The 13,897-nt window shown below is 42.7% G+C and overlaps 1 protein-coding gene across 3 annotated transcripts in view; it reads right to left on the reverse strand.

Moving 5' to 3' along the window:
- Positions 1–13,897, reverse strand: part of PACSIN2 (protein kinase C and casein kinase substrate in neurons 2) — a 72,851-nt gene that overhangs the window by 23,085 nt on the left and 35,869 nt on the right. For all 3 annotated transcript variants that reach the window (XM_063446709.1, XM_063446706.1, XM_063446707.1), the window contains exon 2: positions 8,626–8,758. In XM_063446709.1, the coding sequence (XP_063302779.1) occupies positions 8,626–8,685 (60 nt within the window). In that variant the 5' untranslated portion in view covers positions 8,686–8,758. The remainder of the gene's footprint in view (positions 1–8,625; positions 8,759–13,897) is intronic.

Genomic DNA, 13,897 nt, shown 5'->3' on the forward strand with positions numbered 1-13,897 from the left:
TACTTGTGGGCCTGTGGTGAGGCAAGAGGTTGGCACTCACTCCTGGCATGTAGTAGTGTTGCAAGTGGGCGTCAAGTGAGTGGGGGGGTTATGGGGGGAGTAAACTCCCTTTGCCAGCGCTCATATGTCTTAGGACTAGGACGTGTCCCTGGGGGTATAGTATATGCATATGCGAAATTAAACAACAGATAATCAGAAAATTAAACAAAACAACAAGACGTATAGCATGGTGAAAAACATAATAACTGTGGCCCATAAAAGGCATAAGCTCTGTGTACAGTCTGTAGCTAATCAGGGAACTGCAGTTGTGGCTGGGTCACCTCGCAGGGCGGCGGGAACAAACGGGCGGATCTTCTCAGGGTCCCAGATTCTCTGCTGTGTGTCCGGAGCGGAGGTCAGTGTCCCCTCTTGGGTGGCCGGTAGTCCGAGTTTCCGTATAGCGTTAGGTATTTCTTCAGCCTCCATCACTTTCAATGTCCCAGTTTCTTGGGTGATTATGAGGCTCCTCGGTGTGCCCCATTTGTACGGTATTTGGAACTTCGCGAGTGTTGCCGTCAGGGGTTTCAGGGATCTCCTCCAGTCTAAGGTTGCTCTCGAGAGGTCCGGAAAGAAAGTTAGTTGGTGCTCCTCGAAGGAGTAAGGAGATTTATTTCTCGTGGCTGCCATAAACGCTTGCTTGTCAGGGCCATTTCGGAAGCGGATTATAACATCCCTTTGCCCTTCCGGGGTACCTGCGGGTGGCGCTGGGAGTCTGTAGCTGCCATCTAGCTGCATTAATTTAGCTTGTTTGGCTGAAAATAAGTGGGTCAGAAGCCTCCGGATTAAGTGAGGTAGTTCCGCTGCAGTGACTGTGTCCGCTAGGCCGCGGATCTTCACATTTTTCCACCGCCTCCTGTCTTCTGCTGCTGCCATGCGGTGCTGTATTTTAGCTTGTTCGCCCTTCAGGGCAGTGAGTTCTCGCTCTAGTGCTGCGAGTCTCGTTTCGTGGCCCGTTGTAATGACCTCCGTATCATGGAGGCGGGCAGAGACCCCTCTTATTTCGTCCCGGAATGTGGAGATATCCGTAGCAATGTTGCGCCGCAGTTCGTCCAAGAGGGCCTTTAGGGCGTTTTCTGTCACAGGTGTCCCCTGTGGTCGGTCAGCCCTCTTGTCGGTTCTGCTGTTGTGCGCCGGTGCTTCCAGGTCTCTCAGGTCAGTGAGGGAGGTTTCGCTGGACGAGCACGACGGCCCATCCGTGAGAGGCGCCATGTCAGGCCTCATGGATCTCTGGGGCCTCCAGAGGAGATCGCCAATATCTGCCGTTGGCAGGGGTTTGTCCGACCAGTATTTCTTAGACTTGCGTCCCATCGTGGGTGCGAGCTGTAGCCCGGATTTGGTCAGGTTTTTTGGGTGAAAAGACCGTTTTTGGTCTATTTAGGTTGCTTATGGTGTCGGAGCTCCCGCAGGACACGTCCGTTCGCTTGGGCAGCTGGCTCCGCCCCCCCATATAACCTCTGTTCTGACGGCAATCTGGAATAAACAACACCGTTCCTTTATGGCCGGAGCAATTACCAGACACAAGGCAATAGCAAACACTGTTAAAAAGTAACAGTCACGCAGTACAGATCGCGTGGATGCCGCACACATACAGGAGATTGCTTTAAATCGTCATTACCAGGACTAAATTAAAAATAAAACAACTCCGCTGTAAGGCAGGGAAATTAATAGATAAGGATTTGGTAAACCGTGAATTATTGAATAATAAAAAACAGGCCATAATGCCAGAGTTTTATTTAAGGGGATATTAATCAAAAATTTGCAGTCATTTAACTAAAGGTCCAGGAATGGCAGGAAAATGGAAAGCAAATGGGATTTACCAGACTGCCAACAGTGTTAGTCAGCAACAGATTAACCAAAAACTTAGACTAAAAATGGGCAAAAAAATAAAAAATAAATAAGATATAAAAAGCCAGCTACAACAGGGCTATTTTGAACCCACATCATTTCTCAACCTGCTAAACAGTTAAAGATTTAATAAAGTAAAACAAGACTAGACATAGAAACATGTACGTATTCTTTAACAAGGGTCCTTTAACATGCGGGTAGCACACCCAACCCATCCCTAGAACTGAAACGGCTACATATCCTGGCTGAAGGAACTAGGAAAGAAATGGTGTAATTAAAAACCGTGGGTAAACGTTTTCTGATGTAGAGGTCTGACATATAAAACGTTCCCAATTAAACCATCAGAAAGGATTTAAAAAAAAAACAAAAAAAAGCAAGAGTATTCGGAGAACGGGCAGCAGCTGAAATAGCCTGCCCTTCGGTCGGTCCCCGCTCAGAACTCAAGCTGGTTTTAGCTCATCTTGTGCCATTACAGAGAGAATATCTCTGAAACATATCAGACTGGTCCCACCCATACAGGCAGTCCAGATCCGAAATGTCAGCAAGTTCCCTCTGCACGAGAGACACAGCAACCCCAGACTATCGTTTCAGCCTTGTTAGGCATCATCAGTGAGGCATAGCTGATCTCTCTAGGCACTGTGAGCAAGGGGTCCACATCTGGATTACCCTTTAAACTTGTGGAGAGCAAAAAACAGGTCCCAAGAGTATTCTGAGAACGGACAGCAACTGAAATAGCTTGCCTTTGGTGAGCTATGCCTCACTGACTATGCCTAACAAGGTTGAAACGATAGTCTGGGGTTGCTGTGTCTCTCGTGCAGAGGGAACTTGCTGGCATTTCGGATCTGGACTGCCCGTATGGGTGGGACCAGTCTGATATGTTTCAGAGATGTTCTCTCTGTAATGGCACAAGATGAGCGGGGACCCACTGAAGGGCAGGCTATTTCAGCTGCTGCCCGTTCTCAGTATATTCTTGCGCCCTGTTTTTTCGCTCTTAGTTTAAAGGGTAATACAGACGTGGACCCCATGGTCACGGTGCCTAGAGATATATCAGCTATGCTCACTGATGATGCCTAACAAGGCTGAAACAATTGTCTGGGGTTGCTGTGTCTCTCGTGCAGAGAGAACTTGCTGGCATTTCGGATCTGGACTGCCCGTATGGGTGGGACCAGTCTGACATGTTATAGAGATGTTCTCTCTGTAATGGCACAAAATGAGCTAAAACCAGCTTGAGTTCTGAGCGGGGACCGACCGAAGGGCAGGCTATTTCAGCTGCTGCCCGTTCTCAGTATTCTCTTGCGCCCCGTTTTTTGCTCTCTATCAGAAAAGAATTTATTTTTATGCTAAATCAAGCAAGACCAAAAGGATTTTAATATTGTAGCAGTTTTTGGACCCCAATATAAAATGATTACCGAATTAAGAATAGTTAGTACTGTAATGTTATCATTTTATATTTAGAATGACAAACATGCTTTATTACAGGTTTAGCTGTCTGCTATAGTTTTTCCAAATCAGAGCAGTTCTAAATAAAAATATGAAGGCAGACAATCTTCCATTCTAACCCAGTGATTTGAAAGTGGAATGGATATCATTAAATAAAAGATTGGAAATCACCTAAAACCGGTCATGAGATGTTCGGTTACCTTCCACATTTGTATAAACTATTAAGCCATACAACGTTGCAACTTGAGAAATATCTGTCAGTGTTTCAGTTTCCAAGGGTTCTGAAAACGTATGGTTGAATTCAGTCATTCAAAAGACGGCCTCATTCAGAGTGGTTTAAAAAAGGGAAACAACAGAAAACTTTCATTTTGAAAAAAAAAAAAAAAAAAAAAAGTTCCCTTTGAAGAGTTTGAAGAGTCATTTTAGATGAGAGGAGATTGAAGATGAGGTGGGGGACAGTCTGATATGAAAGGTTTGTTAATGAGAGAAGTGGTGGCATTAGGCAGTAAGTAATTATGAAGGTTAAGTATACTCATCTTATAATAACACGTGAAAGAGCGCAACGCGTGGGAGGTATAGCAAGCACCGCAATCTAGAAGAGAGGGCAATGGGGCTTAAAAAGGTCAGTGTACCAAATATCTAATCACGCCAAAGGAACTCAGGAAGGTATTTGTAGAACAGCAAAACGCACTTCTGGCTACAATGGACTTTAACAAAAAATATTTAGCTTTTTCCCTCAAGTTTAGCAGCAATGATTTTTGTTGCCGTGAATTCAGCATAAACCCAACTGCCCCCACCCCCCAAAAATGTGTCTAAATCAGAAATGGTCAAAAATAGCAACCTATGTACGCTGGCACACAATCAATGTCACAGGGTCGTGGGAAAAGTGCCCGCTCTTTGCCATTTCAGAAGGAAACTGATCTGTTTTATTAAAAGAAAATAAATTAACTGTACACATAACTTTACATACCATTTAATAACACTCGGATTTAATGAAAATATATGAAAACACAAGAATTTCTTCTTTGAAATAAATGTTCTTCCAGCTGAAAACGCCTGACCACGCATTCTGTTCTCTTTTATTTTGGATTTTGTTTTGATGTGTCAGCACCAGACTAACAGAAACGTTAACCATCAAATGCCCTCTGTCTGCAAGAGGGAGGTTAAATAGGCAGCATTTTTGTGCCAGCTTTGCCAGGGTTAACAGATCATCTTATCGAAAAGATCCAGGTCTTTGTATATGGACATGGCTCATGATTGTGGATATTCTGTATCAGATCTGGGACTGCCGATGGGTGGACGGAGCCAGGTTCCTGTCAAATCACAGAAACTCTGGTTTAAAAAAAAAAAAAAAACATAAGCAAAGCAGCCTGCTGTGAAGCAACTTGGAGAAATAAAAAATTCACAATACAGATAAATAAGGCCAGGTCTCAACAATAAAGATTTAAAATGCAGGCGTGATTTCCTGTCTAATGACACCAAACAAGTCCATTTGCAGAATTGGAAAATAAACAGAATATTTTTAAAAATCCTTCTTCCCATTGTATATGTAGCAGGAGACTGGGACGTTCTTCCATGTGTGTTAGTAGAATCCATACAGCAACGAGCAGTCTGTAGTGGTGTCGAACTGGTCATGTGGTCAATGGGGGCTCCTTGTTTTAGAGGACTGTATCAGGTATAGTGCTGGAACAACAGAGGACCCGATGCGGCGGCACGCAGGAACGACAGAGGACCCGATGCGGCGGCACGCAGGAACGACAGAGGACCCGATGCGGCGGCACGCAGGAACGACAGAGGACCAGATGCGGCGGCACGCAGGAACGACAGAGGACCAGATGCGGCGGCACGCAGGAACGACAGAGGACCAGATGCGGCGGCACGCAGGAACGACAGAGGACCAGATGCGGCGGCACGCAGGAACGACAGAGGACCAGATGCGGCGGCACGCAGGAACGACAGAGGACCAGATGCGGCGGCACGCAGGAACGACAGAGGACCTGATGCGGCGGTGTGGATAGCATTTAAGGGTTAATTTGGTGTTGGTTTATGTCCATTGTCAACATGTCATGGCTTGCACATGGTCCAGTTAAAGCTGCTGGCCAGCACTCAGACTGACATACACATCACCCAGATACATTAATGACCAAAATGCCTCGACAATTACAGAGTTTGTTATTTATATCGGAACACAGGACACTGCACCCAATTACACTGCCACCACTAGCATTACCCAGATAATTCTAGATTCTAGATGTACTAATAAATATCTCTATTTATATGCATATCTTCAACGGGATAAAATGAGGAAGAGACTAAGCAAGATTAAAACATTCTCAAAACAGAGACAGAATTGCTTACATTACAAATTCACTCCAGTTCCACACATGAAGGGTTCACTTTAATTCCAAATAGCAAATATTTACAGTACAAGCACAAGGTGCGACGACACCAAGGCGGGCTTCATCTCTGTATTTTTACCGTGGCATTTCATAGCTCCACTTGGCAGAGTGTGTTTTACTTTTAAACAGCCCAGCAGGGCATGAAAAGATGCTCACTGCTCCTTAGAATGGATGTTACAAGGACCTACAGTTTGTGAGACTGTTCAGGACCCTTCAACAGTCTGGCTTCTGTGTGCCAGAAACCTGATCCCCAAAGAATACAGTGAATAAAAAGAATTCCTAACGTCTCCACAGGAAGGAAAAACACTTGTCCTGTTGTGACCTATTTTTTTTCTTTTCCGTTAGAAGATTCTTTGATTGAACGCAATCTTTGTTCTCCAACAACATTTTGGAAAAACAAACAAGGGGGTGAGAGCAATGTGTGTACAAACTCTATGCTATTTCTATGAAGGGTTAAATCCACAGATTGGGGTGATTAAATAGAAAGAAAGGAAAATGAGCTTTTATATACCCCCAACATCCACTGAAACAGATAAATAAAAAGAAATAAAAGGATGAAAAAATATGGTTTTAAAAAGTCAGCTGCCTCTCCTTTTATGCCTCTGGGAGTGGACCCCAGGGTTAGAAACAGGAGAAAGGTGGACCCCTGTGGGCAAGACGCACCACCACGGTCCTGTCCTTCTCTTGTGCCACCGGGGCCAAGGGCCAATCGGGGGATGACCCCACCACATCACCCACCTTAACAGAGGACCACCAACCACAAGCAAAGACAACACGAGTCTTCCGCTATTGCCCTCAGCTGAAGGATCTGGACTCTGACAGGCCTGTGGCTGGAGGGGTACCCTGTTTCACTACCGTTATGGTGACCTACCCAGTGAGCTTACTAAACTTCTGGTTGGCTTACCAAGTATCGAAGTTGGCCGACTACAAGACTTTGAAAGTGTGTTGGACCACAACGAGCTGGAGGAGTTCTTCAGACATCGGAATCCGCCGACTGCCTGGTTTTATTTGTATTTATTTTAGGTTCCCTGGAGCAACCTCCTGATCACATGTTTAGTCCTAGAGGTAGTGTTAGAACCATTACACGCATGTTTATCTCCTATAACTTCCTTCATGTCTAGAAATGTACATCTTCGCTAGCCTACCCTGTAAGCTAGATTTAGATTTAGATTTTAGGTTTATTTAGCTCGTCACTATAACCTTTTAAAATAAGTTGTGCCGCTTTCTCTGAATGCCTTGTATTTTGACCTGCGTGTCATTGGCATATGTATTCATATGCAGAGCAAAAAAAAAAACCTGCATTGTTCTTTTACTAAAGTGAAAAATGTCAGAAATCAAACTAAATTCCAAATTCAAGGCCAAAGTAGCCAAACCGAACTCCAAGGCAGCTATGTTTCCAGTCAGCTCGTTTGCCCTTAAAGGAACACTATAGTCACCTAAATTACTTTAGCTAAATAAAGCAGTTTTAGTGTATAGATCATTCCCCTGCAATTTCACTGCTCAATTCACTGTCATTTAGGAGTTAAATCACTTTGTTTCTGTTTATGCAGCCCTAGCCACACCTCCCCTGGCTATGATTGACAGAGCTATGGGTAAAACTGGTTTCACTTTCAAACAGATGTAATTTACCTTAAATAATTGTATCTCAATCTCTAAATTGAACTTTAATCACATACAGGAGGCTCTTGCAGGGTCTAGCAAGCTATTAACATAGCAGGGGATAAGAAAATCTTAATTAAACAGAACTTGCAATAAAGAAAGCCTAAATAGGGCTCTCTTTACAGGAAGTGTTTATGGAAGGCTGTGCAAGTCACATGCAGGGAGGTGTGACTAGGGTTCATAAACAAAGGGATTTAACTCCTAAATGGCAGAGGATTGAGCAGTGAGGCTGCAGGGGCATGTTCTATACACCAAAACTGCTTCATTAAGCTAAAGTTGTTCAGGTGACTATAGTGTCCCTTTAAATTTGAAATCCACTTTGAATTGCAGACAATCTCACTTTTTGGAAAAACGCTGTTGGGGGATTGGGGGAGATTTAACTAAATAGATGTCACAGACATTAGTAAATTTGTGTTTTGATAGTGCTGTCTGTTTAAGTGTCTGTTTGACTCACTGTGTTTAATGTTATTGTTTGAATAAATAGTGAATAAACCAGCTTTTTGTTCACAGCTTAACTAAACACACACAGCGGCCGTACGCGCAACAAGTTTAAATACACTTTACCTCTATCTACTAAGGACTGTTCACACGGGGGTTTCTAGTTTCACTTCATAAAAACAGACAATGTCCAATTTCCATTTAAAACTGAATCCAAAAGGGGCTTCCTTTTAACTGATAAGAAGTTCCTCTCTGCAAGGAACCTGCTTTTTGGCAGGGTTTTCGCAATGACTCACCAGAGTTTCCTATAGAGAGTTTCCAGATGCGCGCACGTCAATATTTTCCCGGTAGAACAATGCAAATCAGAAAACGGAACACGGCAGCAGATCCCAGCTATTACTTCGTAATTAGACACGAAGATTCATTTTGTTATGATTGGGTGAATGTTAATATTCCCAAACTCCAAAAATATTTAAATTTTGGAAAAAGTGGTTTGACCGTTGGAATTCTTACCGCACAAGTCGAGTAATAGTTACTGATCAGACAGCACCGTGTCTGACATACAGACTTCGTGTCGCTGGACATTATCAACGCATAACTTGCACAATGCTTTATTTACATCATCCTATCAAGATAACTAATGCATGTAAATTGTTTATAGGGTTATGGCCTACAAAACTCTGCAGGATAGGCTATGTAAATGAAGGCAACAAAATATCCAAAATGAATCTTATTTCATAATGGTTCCCCTATAAAAGGGAACACACTGAGCACCATAACCACCACGAAATGTACAATAAATTACCTCCCAGAAGCTGTCACTGGAAACCTCCACTCCAACCGAATCATCATATGACCCAGACATGGTTTTGTTGTACGAAGGGGGGGGATGTTTAATCTCACAGCGGTTTAAGTTTCTCAAATAATATTGTTAGATTCTGCAAGAGGAAAGAAAAACATAGATCTTTAAACATTTACTCTAAAACATACATTCACAATGTATTACAAATAACCTGTGCATTCTATATGGATAGCTTACACATATAATGATAAGGAGGGGTTCATACAGACAATGTACAGCTAGAGGTTATAGGTTAAAAGAAGATAGATTTTACGCAAAGCTCAGAGGGGTGATTAATGTGATCACCATTACTCCTACACACAGAGAAAAGACAATGTGTCAATGAAGCAGCACCAAAGGGGTTAAAACCCATTGAACAGCGCTACAGAATTTGCCGGCGCTATATAAATAATAAAACAATGCAACTCCTATTCAGCAAATCCATAGATCGATCTTATCTGAAGAGAGATCCACTGAAACGGTCATCACACGAATGGCAATGGGTACCAGGTAAACCTGCTTGAAAACAGGTAGATAAAGCCTTCTCTGCACCATTACCACTTTAAAAAGCTTTAATACAATGCACTGTACACTGTAAATAGTACACCCACACAAACAGCTGACACAAGAGACACTAACAAATTGCTATGTAACCCTAGCAACACATATACACATTATAACAACAAAGGCTACATGTGATTTATGCGGATTCAGCTGACCCCAGAAATGACAGTGTAATAACATTATCCAAGCCGTCCAGAAATGTATTACATAGTACAGGGGTGCCCAGAAGATGGATCCCCAGATTGTGTAGGACTAAAACTCCCATGATGCTTTGCATGCTTCTGGAATGTCTTTAGAATGACAAAGAAATAAGGGATTTTCCTCAAAGGCTGGGCACTAATAAGATGTTCCAAGCACGGAGGGTGTGTGTGTTCTGTGTTCAGCCATACTATGGAGAATTCCTAAAGACATAATGACACAGAATTCAGGGATTATGAAGCATGGAGGAGTTGGCTGCACTGATGGTATGATCAAGAGACGTACTGTGTCATACTGTACAGAATAGGGGAGAGCTCTCACTAAACCGGGTTTAAGCAGTTACTGGGGGGAAAAGAAGATTTATGTTTTAGCTATCTGGCAGTACCAGTCCCAAATTATTCAGGATACTAGAACAAAATAAACTCCAAATATAAAGTATGAGAGCATTAGTCTATGTGCATTCAGCACTGCAAGACCACCAGGGTAGATGCCAAATAAATAAATAAATTTTAAAAAAGCCAGAGCTCTCTGAAAAAAATCATTTGATGCATAATGAAACAGCCGCATCCAACTGTAATTCATGTATGTACGTAATGGGCATTGGATAGCATTCCCTTCATCCCCCATAAAACCATAACTTACCCCTTCAAATAACGACAGACAACTTCTTGGAGAAAACAGGCCACAGCATTTATTAACACAACCAAATACTGTATAACTCCTTTAACATATAACGAAATAATAAATATCATAAATTAACAAACAATTTGCATATAGTCATACAGTAACCAAAGAAACCGTCCTTGCCAATCTAACTTCCCCAAGGCTCTCACCTCCCCCCCTCGGCATAATAAAAACATCTTCCTTTTTAGGGCTCCCCACCCACTCGGTGGGGCCCAACCATAATGCTCCCCACTGGTCGACTTACAACCCAGTGGTGACATGTCCAACCTGGTACCTCCTCCAGGTTCACCATAAGAGACAGGGGGAGGATGAGACCCGGCCATTATCCCCCTTTTTCATCTAATCTACCAAACCATCTCTTATTTGGCAAGGACACACCCCCTCCCCCCCCCCCCCCCCGCAGCTCGCTGTGACAACCCCCCGGGCCCAAAACAGCAAAGAGAGGGTGGGCGGGAAACTTGTTGCTGGCCCGGCTCCTAAGTGGCACTGAGGTCAGTCTAATCTGTCACCACCCACTTCCTCACATCTCACACTCCCACATGTAGCATATAGCCAATCATGCTTTATCCATCCCACACTCATACATGTGCCCCTGTCCGCTAAGCTGCGCACTCTCCCTGGGGCCTAACAGGTCACTATCAGAATATTTAATTACAATTAAATATAAAACTTCAAAAACAAAATGGAAAGACGTTCCAGTAGAATATTCTAAGTGTATTACTGAGCAGGATCTGCTGAAAAGCTCTCATTTAGAACACGCAGGACATATCTGAAAACGAGAGGAAGCTCAAGGCATCTTTCCTGGTAAAATATTTTATAAATAAACATCGGATTCTGTAAAACAGACGCTGGGGATATTCTTTACAAGACAGCAAGTCAGCACATGTGAATGGTGGGACAAGTCATTTTTCCAATCATCTCCTCCTGAGCTATATTTTATTTTTAGTGACATCATTGGCGCCATGGGTCAGGCACAATTAATTAGATTGCAAGTTCTGCTGGTCGCTGCAATGACCTACAATCCATCAGTACAGCTAGCCTAAGAACTGAATATTTAACCTTTGCTTTTCCGGAGATAAATGTCACGCAGTGACACCACACTGACACTCCGTTTTACAGGATATAGACCCAAAATCTGTTAAAACATTTGTCAAACAGAAAACTGCATTAAACGCTCTCCGTGCCGGAGCACTAATTAAATCTCATTGACTTCAGATCGACTGCTGGGAAGGTTTAAAATCACTTGATCCTGGATTTGGGCAAGTTAAGACTTTCAGCAATACAGATGGCGAAGGAAGGCATTAAATGTGCTAAGCAAAACAGCATATTAGGAGATCACTAGATCAGGGCCGGGGGAGCCATGACTCGGTAATAAGCAGGGGTATTAAAGTCAGTCCTCTGATCTAATCCTTCACTAAACTGGGAATACAGGAGCATGGATGAAGGAAGGAGATTTTAGGTAGAACGTAGACGGATCACCAGGATTTCAGGATACCAGCTGGGGAGTGTGTGGGGACAGTACAGTCACTACGTGTGATAATTCTCTCTAACGGACAGTACACTGCCTTTAGAACAGACTATTTTTATTTCTTTCTAAAATCATGTGAGATCCGCCCCGGGCCATGATTATGGAGTCATAGCAACAACCGATGGAAGAATAGGAGCATGCTGGAGTTTTAGAAACCAGGTTTATAAATAACCCAGATTCTGAAATGCCAAGCGAGCGACCCTGAGTCATCCAATCAGCCAGGAATGCAATTAGCGATTGAATAAAATGCCAGCCAGCCAGCAATGTGCACAGTTCACGCAGAGCAGAGTACACGGTCACATTGTGTAAAGGAAGACAGACCTACACCCAAATCCATGAAAAGGTGGCATCTCATAACACCAAAAGCAAAGCAAACCCGATCTATACCACGTGTATATGAAGAGTTATAAAAAACACAAATCTGTATTAAATGTGAATTTTACAAACAAGATATCCAGTGATCAAAGCAGGAAAGCCACAAATATTCGTTAACGTCACTGAGAATCATGGGAACTGTAGTCAAATAGGAAAAGGCCATACGGTAAGCAGATACAATGGTTTATGTATATTTACAAGAATATTTGAGAAAGGTCGCTGCTGTTATTACTGCACAGCATTTAACCAATAACCGGTTTCACCTGACCAAGGGAATAATGTACGCAGTCCTAGAGAAAAGATCAATGGGGGAATAAATGGATTTAATTAAAGCATAATTTCTGGGCAGGGTTTACAAACGAAAAAAGAATTAGAGTCAAGTACGGGCAGAACACAGAATCTTTAAAGAGACCAATTTAGGATTTTAGTGAATAAATATTCCATTTAAAGCAGAGATCCTGTAAGAGCAGCACTTTATGTCCTCTGTGACCACATTTACTGCATTGCCTAACCAAACAGGATAAAAAGCTTAATATTAATAAAGGCATTTAAGAAAGATTGAAGCCACATCCAGTCCCCCGGGGTCTAAACTCTGCTAATCCCCGTAGAATTAAATGAAGCAGTTTTTTACGAATGCAGCCTATGAGCCAAACGTGATCCATTTTTTGTTTTAAAGAAGAACAGGAGACAATCCCAATTTCTGTAATCAGAGATCCCGGAGGAGAGAGAGGTATTGTAGAAAGATTGCAATGGTCTGCCAAGAACATCCACATCACTAATTATGTATTACGGGTACACAGAGAGTCCACTTAAAGCACATTAAACACGCCACATTCCTGGCTCCAGAAATCTTACTACGAAGATCTATAAACAAATGGAAATGGAATTCCACACAAAGAAATCAGATTCCATCAGGATACTGATGGAGCGATAGCCTCACCCAGGAGGGATAGCCAGAGCCCGCGGCCATCGCCCAGGAGAAATGGCAAGAGGGTGGTAATCTCACTAGCCACAATTACAGAGACGAGGGCCATCCCAGACCCCTCAATGCGATAATGATGAAAGGAACGTCCAAACATTTGATGACATCTGGACTGATCGTAACCTACACCTAGGCATAGGACAAAAACTCTCTATACAAATTATAAGTAGAGGTATATATATAAATTTAAACAGAACACATGCAATAGATAGGGGAACAGTATTATTCACTTAACAGAGAATTGAAAACAAGTAGATTAGAGAGATATAAGGGGCAGCATGAGGTGTGCTTTTAGAAACTAGTGTTTTTGGCTGCATGGAGCAGGACATTTCAGATTCCTTTCTAGACCTTAAAAGAACTGCACTAAAATCACATTGACATAAAATGATGAAGTCCTGACACCACAACACTGCAGAAGAATTGCTCTATTAAAAGAAAAGAATTTGTAACACTTGGCATTATAAAAAGAATAATATGTATATATCTCTCAACGTCACATCTGCTTTGGGAAGTGCTTACTCAAGTTAAAACAAAAGCCAATAAACACAGCGCAGGAGGCATTTTACTACATTAAAGTTACACTCAAAACACCTTTATATGTGAAGAATGTGTGGCATTTTTACACCCCTGGCGGTCTATCAGACAATAAGTGCTGGACTCAGGTACTCAGGTTCTGCACCACAGGGGGTGGGGAGGGAGGAGGCACTATAGAGGGCTGCTGATTTAACAAACATTTTCTGAGCGTAATGTTACAAAGTGAAGCAATGGGATTGATCGATCCAGAACGAAGGGAAGTAACCCTAGTGCTGGGTAACCTGTTTTAGTGCCGTGTGACAGCCTCTCCATTTTTTTCCAGTCCCAGATCAAGCACTGTATCTGCTACGGATTAAGTAATGCGTTATGAA

The sequence above is a fragment of the Pelobates fuscus genome, chromosome 3, assembly GCF_036172605.1.
Source record: "Pelobates fuscus isolate aPelFus1 chromosome 3, aPelFus1.pri, whole genome shotgun sequence".
Lineage (NCBI taxonomy): Eukaryota > Metazoa > Chordata > Amphibia > Anura > Pelobatidae > Pelobates > Pelobates fuscus.